Below are 14,961 nucleotides of genomic sequence, written 5' to 3'. Positions count from 1 at the left end.
ATGGGTTTCAATGGCCGAGCAGCCACACACAAGCCAAAGATCACCATGCGCAATGCCATCTGGCAGTTCGACGGACTAATCTGGGTTTGGCGAATGCCAGGAGAACGCTACCTGCCCCAATGCATAGTGCCAAATGTAAAGTTTGATGAAGGAGGAATAATGTTCTGGGGCTGTTTTTCATGGTTCGGGCTAGGCCCCTTAGTTCTTAACGCTACAGCATACAATGACATTCTAGACGATTCTGTGCTTCCAACTTTGTGTCAACAGGGGAAAGCCCTTTCCTGTTTCAGCATGACAATGCCCCTGTGTACAAAGCGAGGTCCATACAGAAATGGTTTATCGAGATCGCTGTGGAAGAACGAGAGTGGGCTGCACACAGCCATGACCTAAACCCCATCGAACACCTTTGGGATGAATTGGAATGCCGACTGCGAGCCAGAGGACTAATCGCCCAACATTAGTGCCCGACCTCACTAATGCTCTTGTGTCTGAATGGAAGCCAGTCCCCGCAACAATGTTCCAACATCTAGTGGAAAGCCGTCCCAGAAGAGTAGAGGCTGTTACAGCAACAAAGGGTGGACCAACTCCATATTAATGCCCATGACCTTGGAATGAGATGTTCGACGATTAGGTGTCCACATACTTTTGGTCATGTAATGTAGTTGCTGGTTGAAAATCAAATCTACACAGGGCCTTCTAATCAGCAGGTTTGCATGGGAGAGAGTTTCAGCTTTCCACGGTGACATCATTGGTTAATAGACCAATAAGAAAGAGAGTTTCAAACCTCTCTGCCAATAACAGCCAGTTTTCCTCCCCACTCAGACAATTCCCAGACAGTCCTAGCAAAATTCTTGCTTGAGAAACAGTTTTTTCCTAAAAATATACTTTCGCCCTTTTTAATGAAAATCTATTACAGTAGGGTACTTCATTGTTACCTAGAAATGATTTGATATTGATATAAAAAGTGAAATACTCATAAAAATCCTTGCTAGTTGACCTTCTTTTACTTAAGAGTTCAGACACCTCAATCCTGTCAAGTCCTCCCATGACAGATGGAGTATATTGATCTTGTTGGGTATAATGTTACAAGACAGACGACTTTCTTACTCCAATCAATAATAAAACCATCATGCCATTTCAGCCTGTCGTTACTAGGGCAGACAAAGATTATGTTTAAAGCCTGATCCTGGTCAGTCATAAGTATACAGTTTAGTAAAGGTAGCATTCTATAATGATTGTAGGTCGTACTATCAGTCTATAATGATTGTAGGTCGTACTATCAGTCTATAATGATTGTAGGTCGTACTATCAGTCTATAATGTTTGTAGGTTGTACTATCAGTCTATAATGATCTATAATGATTGTAGGTTGTACTATCAGTCTATACTGATCTATAATGATTGTAGGTCGTACTATCAGTCTATAATTATCTATAATGATTGTAGGTTGTACTATCAGTCTATAATTATCTATAATGATTGTAGGTCGTACTATCAGTCTATAATGATCTATAATGATTGTAGGTTGTACTATCAGTCTATAATGATCTATAATGATTATAGGTTGTACTATCAGTCTATAATGAATGTAGGTCGTACTATCAGTCTATAATGATTGTAGGTTGTACTATCAGTCTATAATTATATATAATGAATGTGGGTCGTACTATCAGTCTATAATGATTGTAGGTCGTACTATCAGTCTATAATGATCTATAATGATTGTAGGTCGTACTATCAGTCTATAATGATTGTAGGTAGTACTATCAGTCTATAGTGATCTATAATAATTGTAGGTCATACTATCAGTCTATAATGATTGTAGGTTGTACTATCAGTCTATAATGATTGTAGGTCATACTATCAGTCCATGATGATTGTAGGTTGTACTATCAGTCTATAATGATTGTAGGTCATACTATCAGTCTATGATGATTGTAGGTTGTACTATCAGTCTATAATGATTGTAGGTCGTACTATCAGTCTATAATGATTGTAGGTTGTACTATCAGTCTATAATGATTGTAGGTTCTACTATCAGTCTATAATGATTGTAGGTTGTACTATCAGTCTATAATGATCCATAATGATTGTAGGTCGTACTATCAGTCTATAATGATTGTAGGTCGTACCATCAGTCTATAATGATCTATAATGATTGTAGGTCATACTATCAGTCAATAATGATTGTAGGTCGTACTATCAGTCTATGATTGTAGGTTGTACTATCAGTCTATAATGATTGTAGGTTGTACTATCAGTCTATAATGATCTATAATGATTGTAGGTCGTACCATCAGTCTATAATGATCTATAATGATTGTAGGTCGTACTATCAGTCTATAATTATCTATAATGATTGTAGGTTGTACTATCAGTCTATAATTATCTATAATGATTGTAGGTCGTACTATCAGTCTATAATGATCTATAATGATTGTAGGTTGTACTATCAGTCTATAATGATCTATAATGATTATAGGTTGTACTATCAGTCTATAATGAATGTAGGTCGTACTATCAGTCTATAATGATTGTAGGTTGTACTATCAGTCTATAATGAATGTGGGTCGTACTATCAGTCTATAATGATTGTAGGTCGTACTATCAGTCTATAATGATCTATAATGATTGTAGGTCGTACTATCAGTCTATAATGATTGTAGGTAGTACTATCAGTCTATAGTGATCTATAATAATTGTAGGTCATACTATCAGTCTATAATGATTGTAGGTTGTACTATCAGTCTATAATGATTGTAGGTCATACTATCAGTCTATGATGATTGTAGGTTGTACTATCAGTCTATAATGATTGTAGGTCGTACTATCAGTCTATAATGATTGTAGGTTCTACTATCAGTCTATAATGATTGTAGGTTGTACTATCAGTCTATAATGATCCATAATGATTGTAGGCCGTACTATCAGTCTATAATGATTGTAGGCCGTACCATCAGTCTATAATGATCTATAATGATTGTAGGTCATACTATCAGTCAATAATGATTGTAGGTCGTACTATCAGTCTATGATTGTAGGTTGTACTATCAGTCTATAATGATTGTAGGTTGTACTATCAGTCTATAATGATCTATAATGATTGTAGGTCGTACCATCAGTCTATAATGATCTATAATGATTGTAGGTCGTACTATCAGTCTATAATGATCTATAATGATTGTAGGTTGTACTATCAGTCTATAATGATCTATAATGATTATAGGTTGTACTATCAGTCTATAATGAATGTAGGTCGTACTATCAGTCTATAATGATTGTAGGTTGTACTATCAGTCTATAATTATATATAATGAATGTGGGTCGTACTATCAGTCTATAATGATTGTAGGTTGTACTATCAGTCTATAATTATCTATAATGATTGTAGGTCGTACTATCAGTCTATAATGATCTATAATGATTGTAGGTTGTACTATCAGTCTATAATGATCTATAATGATTATAGGTTGTACAATCAGTCTATAATGAATGTAGGTCGTACTATCAGTCTATAATGATTGTAGGTTGTACTATCAGTCTATAGTGATCTATAATAATTGTAGGTCATACTATCAGTCTATAATGATTGTAGGTTGTACTATCAGTCTATAATGATTGTAGGTCATACTATCAGTCCATGATGATTGTAGGTTGTACTATCAGTCTATAATGATTGTAGGTTGTACTATCAGTCTATAATGATTGTAGGTCATACTATCAGTCTATGATGATTGTAGGTTGTACTACCAGTCTATAATGATTGTAGGTCCTACTATCAGTCTATAATGATTGTAGGTCATACTATCAGTCTATAATGATTGTAGGTTCTACTATCAGTCTATAATGATTGTAGGTTGTACTATCAGTCTATAATGATCCATAATGATTGTAGGTCGTACTATCAGTCTATAATGATTGTAGGTCGTACCATCAGTCTATAATGATCTATAATGATTGTAGGTCATACTATCAGTCAATAATGATTGTAGGTCGTACTATCAGTCTATGATTGTAGGTTGTACTATCAGTCTATAATGATTGTAGGTTGTACTATCAGTCTATAATGATCTATAATGATTGTAGGTCGTACCATCAGTCTATAATGATCTATAATGATTGTAGGTCGTACTATCAGTCTATAATGATCTATAATGATTGTAAGTCGTACTATCAGTCTATAATAATTGAAGGTCGTACTATCAGTCTATAATGATTGTAGGTCGTACTATCAGTCTATAATGATTGTAGGTTGTACTATCAGTCTCTGCCCAGTTACAATGCCTTGACTCCTGGAGAACAGGCTGGATTTTAACCTATGATCCTCATTGTGATGTTGCTGCACTGGGCCCACAACTTGAGCTCAGATTTTCAGGTCTGCTGACTGCAGATTTCCATGATTCTGTTTGTGTGTGCTATTGGCGGCCATTGTTTTCCATTTCTATCTAACTGTCTTTATTCTCAGACACAATTAGACCATGCCAGTACATATACAGTACATACCTCCGGTCCTGTGTGCGCAGTCCGTGAGCCCTCTCAATAGGAGATGGAATCTTCCCTATGGACTACCCAGTAGGTTCCCAGCTGTGTCAATTGGTGGAGAGGGAGATGAAAGCTTACACATTGACACACATTGACACACACACATATACATGCGCAAGCAAGCACACACACTCACTTACACAAACACGCACACGCGTGCACCCACACGCACACGCGTGCACCCACACACACACACACACACACACACACACAGTCAGATGCCCTGTAGTGGAATTATGTCTTTGAAAGAGAAAGCAGATGTTTGAGAGAGAGAAAGGCAGAGAGTGTGCCAAATTCTCTAGAATGGCGTTGGAGGCAGCTTATGGTAGAGAAATGAACATTACATTCTCTGGAAACAGCTCTGGTGGACATTGCTGCAGTCAGCATGCCAACTGCACGCTCCCTCAACACTTGAGATATCTGTGGCATTGTGTTGTGTGACAAAACTGCACATTTTAGAGTTGCCTTTTATTGTCCCCAGCACAAGGTGCACCTGTGTAATGATAATGCTGTTTAATTAGTTTGTTGATATCCTACACCTGTCAGATAGATGGATTATCTTGGCAAATGAGAAATTCTTACCAGCAGGGAGGAAAACAAAGTTGTGCAAAATATTTGAAAGGAATAAGCTTTTTGTGTATTTCTGTGATCTTTTATTTCAGCTCATGAAACCCAGGGACCAACACTTTTTACATGTTGCGTTTATATTTGTATTTTTGTTCAGTGTATTTAGCATGTACCGTTTAGTAAAAAGTATACAGTATGCCTCGGCCACAACGCAGTAGCGGCTCCTGATTGGCTGAGTAGGAGGGGCGGGGCCAAGTGAGGATGGATTTTTACAAATTCAACAGACATGCATCTCATTAACCTGCCTGATAATATCTAATTTTCCATTCTACATATTTGTCTAAACTCTGAATAGAATATACATGGAGTTATAGGCCTGCTTAGACTGTTTATAGGCAGACTATGACATTAGACCTACACCGTAGTAGACCATATAGCCCATCTACCCTATTTAAAACGGAAAAGATGAATTGGTTCCATTTAAAGATATTTATTCATGAAATCAAAGTGCTGTGACATGTATAAATAAAATCAAATAGCCTAGTACACACATCACAACTTTTAAAACGCTCAAATCAAAAGGCTATTGCACAGGAAAACGTGGACAGTCAGGTGCATGGTACATTCAGAACTGCTGGACAGTAACATAATAAACTAAAGCACTGATCATAGAGGGAACGAGATCAGAATGACTCCTGGGGCTTGATCCATTAATTAAATCATTAAATAGGTAGCCGCGCCTACAAAACTAAGACAATCCATATGTTCAAATAATCAAAGGGCCTGATTAACATGACATCACTATCGCAGCCACATCCGAGTCCCCCGTGCCGACACATTCAGAAATAAAAAAAATGGTATTTAGTTTAAAAGCGCCGACGAAGGCGAAGAGAACAAGAAACACTTTTCAATGAGAAACCAGAAATCCACTTTGGGTTAAAAAAAAAGAATGTTTACAACTTTAAAAGACATCCAAACATGTAGCCTACAATACTAATGATCATTTTAAGGAGAGCAAAAAACGACAGCCTACATTTAAACACCACCGCAGAAGCTTCGCTGTTCAACATGTTCCAAATTATGTAGCCTAGTTTGGTTGTTTGGAGAACAATGGCCTATCACCCGCAGCCTACCTCTTCCAATGCATCGTGGAAACGTGTGAATCGAATTATACTAGACGAAGAGCCGAAATCAGTAGAACATCCTGGCATTTAAACCATACTCGATTTTTGAAACGTCGCATACTGTTAAACATTGTATTTTCACATAGTGAGAATGCGTCATGTGTGATTGCGTTGTTTCCCGCTATTAATTGATTTTGGTAGCTCATCCCCATATCTAATTGATCAGCTGTTGTCAAAGCGTACATTTATATGACATCTGTGCATTTTAAAGTATACTTGATTTAAGAAATGTTGCATACTATAAAACATTTTTTTCGCATACTCAAACGGCCTGTTTATTTAGGACGCAAGTATGGGTATTCTCTAAGTGTGTGTGTATATGTGCCTGCGTCGTAAGGCAGAATGTCTTCTCGTAATGCGTGTTCTTTCCTCAGTATGTGTTAGGGGGTAGAGCAGCTTTACTATTGCAGATAGATTGAAGCTTCCATCAATGTAATTGTCTGCATCATTTCTAATCCCAAATATATATTGTTTTGTAAATATATATATATATATATATATGTAAACTGGGTGGTTCGAGCCCTGAATGCTGATTGGCTGACAGCCGTGATATATCAGACCATATACCACGGGTATGACAAAACATTTATTTTTACTGATCTAATTACGTTGGTAACTAGTTTACAATAGCAATACGGCACCTCTGGGGTTTGTGGTATATGGCCAATATACCACAGCTAAGGGCTGTATCCAGGCACTCCGCGTTGTGTTGTGTGTAAGAACAGCCCTTAACCTGGTATTTTGGCCATATACCATACCCCCTAGTGCCTTATTGCTCAAATATACATACACACAGACATATATATATATATATATATACTTACATATATGAGATTGTGTTATTACTGATACATGTATATGTTTGTCTAATCACGTTTCGTGTCATATGACATCACATCGTTTACCTTACCCCTGATTAGCTGCTACACAATCATTTGATTGCCGGCCAACAGTGTTCTGACTAATGACAATGACTTTATTGGTGATCTTTCTAGCACTTGATTCTGATGAAGTGTTTTCCTCAACAGGGGCCGAGACTGGAGCAGAGAGAGAAATAGATCAATTAGAAGAGGCAGAGAGAGAAAGAGACAAAGAGAGAGAGAGTAACTTCTCTTTAACACATCTGTATCCAATTAGTTTGTTAATCTGGAACGGACAAGGAGGAAGGAGGGGTGTGTGTCCATGTATATGCGTCCATGTGTGTGTGTGTGTGTGTGCTACCAAAACAAACCACCAGCTGGGTCCATAGAACCTGATACGGGACCAGTGTTATGTTTGTAGAAACAGACAGCTTTCAGGAAGTGCATCTGCGTCACTCTGCGTAGTGGTAGCTCCTACCTAGGGAGACCCCTAGCTCTCTGATTGGCTCGTTAAGCCCCAGTTAGGGCGGTTGGGATGGCGTTCAAATCTAAACTGGGATCAAAATTCCCCTCTGGATGGTTGGAGTGGCGCAGCCCTCTGTAGGGAAAGAGATTGGCAACCTCACGGGCCAGACCCATTACAGGGGAAGCTTTCTTATCAATACCCATAATGTGTTGTCTTTACAACTGTGGTGACTTTTAGTGAAACCATATCTATCACCGTTGGAAGAACTGACTCATCATGTTGACTCCAAGATACAACTGTTACCAAAAGCCATTATTAGCAAAAAACAAAACTTTATCTTGTTCAAATATCATCAGACATATAAATGACTTTATAATTCAAATAAACAAAGCAGGTTATTATTTGTGTGCTTCCACAGATTTGGTCTGGTTCTACCCATCATATTGTCCGTCTTTACATTAGTCACAGAGATTTTGGCCTGTAATCAAAAAGTGTCTCAGAGTAGGAGTGTTGATCTAAGATACAGTAAAACTCTGTTTGAAAATAGTTATTGTTTAGATGTAAAATGTGTCAGTGTTTGTTACAGATGTAGGATCTTAATTTGATTGTAGTGTATTTATTCAAGGTTTAAAAAGGCTTCTAATGTTTAAAACCTGATTTGCCCTAATTAAAAATGTATCAACCCCTACAAACATGACTATCAGTTATAATCCACGTAATAATCCACATAATAATCCACATAATAATCCACATAATAATCCACATAATAATCCACATAATAATCCACATTTCCAGTTGCTGCAGGATTATTTTCCTGCTGTAGCAAACTGGATTGAATTAAGATTAAGTTCAAAATGAATTTCGAATCCCAGGTGAGGACATGTTGAATATTAATGACTGTATAAATGAACCTGCACAATGTCATCATGTATGTCAACATGTGTCAATTATTAAATTGAGAACATTGTATGATAAAAGCAGCATGTGTGTGTAACTAGTTCCACAGCCTTTTTTAGGTAAAATGCCCAAATAATAATTTCTAGTTGAATTAACAAATGAGAATTTGAGCCTATGTTTTCTGAAATTGGAACCAACTTTGGGCCAACGTTTTTTGGTTTTATTCAGGCAACACTTCGATCGATAAGTAAAAAAATAAAATAAAAAAAGGCAAAACCAAAAGTTTCTTAATAATAATTAGTTGAAACAATTACATTTAGTTTTACAGTGTAGCGCAATATATAGGGTTAGGGTGCCATTTGGGACTCAAGCTGCTGTCGAAACCAGCGGGGAACCAGATCAGGGGTCTCACAGTAAAGGGAAAAAGTAGTGGTTATTCCTTTATGTGGACTCAATTGTCTAGAATGTCCATGTGTTTTTGGGGCCGTGTTAACAATGTGTCTCAGAGCATTTGAAATCCTCATGAATAAGAGAGGAGGGGTGTCTGATCCTGGATCAGCACTCTTACTTAGAAATGCTGTGCGAGTACAGGTCTGGTAATGTTAAATTACATTGTAGTTCATAGTGTTCATATCTCTTCCACAGGACCCCAGGTTCAATGCAGAGGTGGATCAGATCACAGGCTATAAGACGCAGAGTATCCTGTGTATGCCCATCAAGAACCACAGAGAAGAGGTAAGACACAATACAGTGGATACAAGATACAGTACTCAGCTACTCAGAACGAATTATAGAGAGCAGGTAAGACACCATAGACAAGTGAACACATTTCAGCTCTCCAACGCTAACACGTAGAGGGGATTACAGACCATAGATATCTCACAACACTAGCTACATACTTAGACAAAAAGGTGCTATCTAGAATTTAAAACGGCTATTCTGCTGTCCTCATAGGTGAACCCTTTAAAGGAGTAGATTGTACCCATATTGAACAATTTCAAGATGCACATGGAGTTCTTTTCAGAGTTTACAATATAGCAATTGAGGTCAAAGAGAAATAATGTAATCTAATTGGTTTTTATTCTGTTCTGTTCTTTCTAGTTGTGGCTGCGTTTTGATGGATGCTCTCCCTGCTCTCTTCCCCCTCTCCTCTCTCTTCCCCCTCTCCTCTCTCTTCTACCTCTCCTCTCTCTTCCCCCTCTCCTCTCTCTCCCCCTCTCCCTCTTCTACCTCTCCTCTCTCTTCCCCTTCTCCTCTCTTCTACCTCTCCTCTCTCTTCCCCTTCTCCTCTCCCCTCTCTTCTCCCCATCTCCTCCTCTCCTCTCTCTTCCCCTTCTCCTCTCTCTCCCCCTCTTCTCTCTTCCCCTTCTCCTCTCTCTTTACCTCCCTTCTCCTCCCCTCTCTCCTCTCTTCTCTCCTCTCTCTTCCCCCTCTCCTCTCTCTTCCCCTCTCCTCTCTCTCTTCCCCTTCTCCTCTCTCTTCTACCTCTCCTCTTCCCCCCCCTTCTCCTCTCCTCTCTCTCTTCTACCTCTCCTCTCTCTTCTACCTCTCCTCTCTCTTCTCCCTCTCCTCTCTCTTCTACCTCTCCTCTCTCTTTCCTTCTCCTCTCTCTTCTACCTCTCCTCTCTCTTCCCCTTCTCCTCTCTCTTCTACCTCTCCTCTCTCTTCCCCTTCCCTCTTCTCCTCTCTCTCTCTACCTCTCCTCTCTCTCTCTTCCCCCCTCCTCTCTTCCCCTTCTCCTCTCTCTTCCCCCTCCTCTACCTCTCCTCTCTCTTCCCCTCTCTCTTCCCTTCTCCTCTCTCTCCCCCTTCCCCTTCTCCTCTCTCTTCTACCTCTCCTCTCTCTTCCCCTCCTCCTCTCTCTTCTACCTCTCCTCTCTCTTCCCCCCTTCTCCCATCTCTCTTCCCCCCCTCTTCTACCTCTCCTTTCTTCTCCATCTCTCATCTCTCTTCTACCTCTCCTCTCTCTTCCCCTCTCCTCTCTCTTCCCCTTCTCCTCTCCTCTCTTCCCCTTCTCCTCTCTCTTCTACCTCTCCTCTCTCTTCCCCCTCTCCTCTCTCTTCTCTCTCCTCTCTCTTCCCCTTCTCCTCTCTCTTCCCCTTCTCCTCTCCTCTCTTCTACCTCTCCTCTCTCTTCTACCTCTCCTCTCTCTTCTCCCTCTCCTCTCTCTTCTACCTCTCCTCTCTCTTCCCCTTCTCCTCTCTCTTCTACCTCTCCTCTCTCTTCCCCTTCTCCTCTCTCTTCTACCTCTCCTCTCTCTTCCCCTTCTCCTCTCTCTTCTACCTCTCCTCTCTCTTCCCCTTCTCCTCTCTCTTCCCCCTCTCCTCTCCCTCTCCTCTCTTCCCCCTCTCTCTTCCCCTTCTCCTCTCTCTTCTACCTCTCCTCTCTCTCCCCCTTCTCCTCTCTCTCCCCCTCTCCTCTCTCTTCCCCTTCTCCTCTCTCTTCTACCTCTCCTCTCTCTTCCCCTTCTCCTCTCTCTTCTACCTCTCCTCTCTCTTCCCCCTCTCCTCTCTCTTCCCCTTCTCCTCTCTCTTCCCCTTCTCCTCTCTCTTCTACCCTCCTCCTCTCTCTTCTACCTCTCCTCTCTCTTCTACCTCTCCTCTCTCTTCCCCTTCTCCCATCTCTTCCCCCTCTCCTCTTTCTTCTCCATCTCCTCTCTCTTCTACCTCTCCTCTCTCTTCCCATTCTCCTCTCTCTTCCCCCTCTCCTCTCTCTTCTACCTCTCCTCTCTCTTCCTCTTCTCCTCTCTCTTCTACCTCTCCTCTCTCTTCCCCTTCTCCTCTCTCTTCTACCTCTCCTCTCTCTTCCCCTTCTCCTCTCTCTTCCCCCTCCCTCTCCTCTCTTCTCCCTCTCCTCTCTTCCCCCTCTCTCTTCCCCTTCTCCTCTCTCTTCTACCTCTCCTCTCTCTTCCCCTTCTCCTCTCTCTTCCCCCTCTCCTCTCTTCTCCCTCTCCTCTCTTCCCCTCTATCTTCCCCTTCTCCTCTCTCTTCTACCTCTCCTCTCTCTCCCCCTTCTCCTCTCTCTCTCCCCTCTCCTCTCTCTTCCCCTTCTCCTCTCTCTACCTCTCCCCTCTCTTCCCCTTCTCCTCTCTCTTCTACCTCTCCTCTCTCTCCCCCTCTCCTCTCTCTTCCCCTCTCCTCTTTCTTCTCCATCTCCTCTCTCTTCCCCCTCTCCTCTCCTCTCTTCCCCTTCTCTCTTCACCCTCTCCTCTCTCTTTCCCATCTCCCATCTCATCCCCCTCTCCGTACTCTTCCCCCTCTCCTCCCAATTGTCCTCTCTCTTCCCCTTCCCCTCTCTTTCGCCTCCCAGGTGGTAGGAGTGGCACAGGCCATCAACAAGAAGTGTGGAGAGAATGGGACTTTCACTGAACAGGATGAAAAGGTACTGGGAGAAAGACAATGCACTCCTTGAAAAAAGGTTCCTCATAGAACCAAAAAGGGTTATATCACTTGCTTCATAAATGGAACCTCTAAAAGTTCTATATAGAACCCTTTTATATGGTTCTTTGATCAGAACCCCAAGGGAACCCCACTGAACCAAAATTGGTTCCATATAGAACCCTGTATGGTGCCATGTATGAACTATGGCTGCTAATAATACATTGGAATACATACTTTTGGCTAATAATATCATTTAATAAACAATTAAATAATGGACAAAAGAATGCCAGGCACACCGGTTTGTGTCAAGAATTGCAATGCTGTTGGGTTTTTCACACTCAACAGTTTCCTGTGTGTATCAAGACTGGTCCACCACACAAAGGACATCCAGCCAACTTGACACAACTGTGGGAAGCATTGGAGTCCAAGTATTAAGCATTAAGTCCAAGTCATGCATTCTAAGAGCATTAAGTCCAAGTCATGCATTCTAAGAGCATTAAGTCCAAGTCATGCATTCTAAGAGCATTAAGTCCAAGTCATGCATTCTAAGAGCATTAAGTCCAAGTCGTGCATTCTAACAACAAGTAAAGTCGAGTCGAGGTCCAAGTTTTTTCAAGTCTTAAGTCAAGATTTGGCAGTGATTACAGCTGTGAGTCTTTATGGGTAAGTCTCTAAGAGCTTTGCACACCTGGATTGTACAATATTTGCACATTATTATTTGTCAAGTTGGTTGTTGATCATTGCTAGACAGCCATTTTCAAGTCTTGCCATAGATTTTCAAGTTGATTGAAGTCAAAACTATAACTAGGCCACTCAGGAACATTTCATGTCGTCTTGGTAAGCAACTCCAGTGTATAGTTGGCCTTGTGCTTTAGGTTATTGTGCTGCTAAACAGTGAATTTGTCTCCCAGTGTGTGTTGGAAGACAGACTAAACAAGGTTTTCCTCTAGGATTTTGCCTGTGCTTTTATTTTTTTGCCACATTTTTAACAGTTCTACTTCAGTGCCTTATTACAAACAGGATGCATGTTTTGGAATAGTTTTATTCTGTACAGGTTTCCTTCTTTTGACTGGCATCCATCCTCAGTTTTCTCCAGCCACAGCCATTAAACTCTGGAACTGTTTTAAAGTACCCATCGGCCTCATGGTGAAATCCCTGAGTGGTTTCCTTCCTTTCCAGCGACATAGTTAGGAAGGACACCTGTATCTTTGTAGTGACTGGGTGTATTGATACACCATCCAGTGTAGTTAATAACTTCACCATGCTCAAAGGGATATTCAATGTTAGCTTCTCCCCCCCCATCTACCAATAGGCGCCCTTCTTTGCGAGGCATTAGAAAAACTCCCTAGTCTTTGTGGTTGAATCTGTGTTTGAAATTCACTGCTCGACTAAGGGACCTTCCAGACAATTGTATGTGTGGGGCACAGGTATGAGATAGTCATTAAAAATCATGTTAACCACTATTATTGCAAACAGAGTGAGTCCAAGCAACTTAGGTTAGGTTTGCCATAAGGTTTAGGTTTAGGTTTGCCATAACAAAAGGTTTGAATACTTATTGACTCAAGACATTTCAGCTTTAAATGTTTAATTAATTTGTTTAAAAAATTCAGAAAACATACAGTAATTCCACTTTGACATTATGTGGCTATTCTGTGTAAGCCAGTAACAAAAACATCTCAGTTTAATCCATTTGATATTATGTGGTTATTCTGTGTAAGCCAGTAACAAAAACATCTCAGTTTAATCCATTTGACATTATGTGGCTATTCTGTGTAAGCCAGGAACAAAACATCTCAGTCCATTTGATATTCAGCCTGTAACACAACAAAATGTGGGAACATTCAGGGGTGTGAATACTTTCTGAAGAACCCCAAAGAACTCTTTTTTCTAGTGTTCAATGCTCTCCTACTCTCATTATTTTCTCCATTTCTCTATAAATGCCATACTCTGAATCAAGCTTATAGTCCGATTCCCCTGACAGGACTTCTCGGCCTACCTGGCCTTTTCCGGGATCGTCCTACACAACGCCCAGCTCTACGAGACGTCCCAGCTGGAAAACCGTCGGAATCAGGTTTGTTGCCGTCTGTGGGTTTTTATTCTTTCAACGTCTGTGTGTGTGTGTGTGTGTGTCTGTGTGGGTGTGCGCATATGCGTAGGTGGGTGTCTGTGTGGGTGTGTGTGTTAGCATGCTTTCTTGTGATTGTGTGTTCATGTTTTTGTGTATGAGTATGTGGGTGTGTGTTCATGCGGTCATGTTTCTGCAGTGTAACTGGTTAACAGCCTTTTTTGGTGAACTGTGGAACCAGTTACTTAACAATAATTAGTTGAAACTATTATTTTCATGGTTTACTATGCATGTCTCCCCCAGGTGCTGTTGGACCTGGCCAGTCTGATCTTGGAGGAGCAGCAGTCCCTGGAGGTGTTACTGAGGAAGATAGCAGGCACCATCCTCTCCTTTATGCAGGCCCAGGGCTGCACTGTGTTCATAGCTGACGGAGACGTTATGGTGAGTTCACACACGCACGCAAGCACACACACACGTGCATGCACACGCAGTCCACCTTGACAGTCTCATGGTGAGAGGACAAAGAAAAGACAGGAAAAATGACAGGGATTGAGAAAAGAAAAGAGAATATGACAGGGATTGGATGGACAGTGAGGCACATTGTGAATAGAATTCCTCAGTGAGAAGATAAAATGCAGGAATCCCACAGTATTCTATATATAGAACCACAATGAGAATTACTGTATACCTCTTGTGTATTTCCAGCCTTGAATACCTTTGATGCTTTCTATTCAGTCAGAACATAGACACTCAACAATCTGCAATACTGTTGGTATGAATGATGATTAATAAAAGCAGAGTTCTAAATAATTATATAGTACCAATCTTTCCCATTCATTTCAGATCGAGGCCTCTACTCTTAGAAAAAAAGGTGCTATCTACAACCTAAACATGTTCTTTGGCTGTCCCCATAGGATAACTCTTTGAAGTACCCTTTTTGGTTCCAGGTGGAACTCTTTGGGGTTCCAGGTAGAACCCTTTCAACAGAGCTTCCTACATGGA

General features: G+C 40.7%; 1 protein-coding gene across 1 annotated transcript in view; it reads left to right on the top strand.

Annotated features, from left to right (window-relative positions):
- LOC112214814 (cGMP-specific 3',5'-cyclic phosphodiesterase) overlaps window positions 1–14,961 on the top strand; it is a 93,207-nt gene that overhangs the window by 18,439 nt on the left and 59,807 nt on the right. Inside the window, 4 exon segments of the mRNA XM_042297814.1 lie at window positions 9,161–9,250; window positions 11,824–11,895; window positions 13,876–13,965; window positions 14,263–14,400. Coding sequence (XP_042153748.1) covers window positions 9,161–9,250; window positions 11,824–11,895; window positions 13,876–13,965; window positions 14,263–14,400 — 390 coding nt within the window.

The sequence above is a fragment of the Oncorhynchus tshawytscha genome, linkage group LG15 (genome assembly GCF_018296145.1).
Source record: "Oncorhynchus tshawytscha isolate Ot180627B linkage group LG15, Otsh_v2.0, whole genome shotgun sequence".
NCBI lineage: Eukaryota > Metazoa > Chordata > Actinopteri > Salmoniformes > Salmonidae > Oncorhynchus > Oncorhynchus tshawytscha.
The sequence above is the reverse complement of the archived record's forward strand: the minus strand, read 5'-3'. Positions and strand labels throughout refer to the sequence as shown.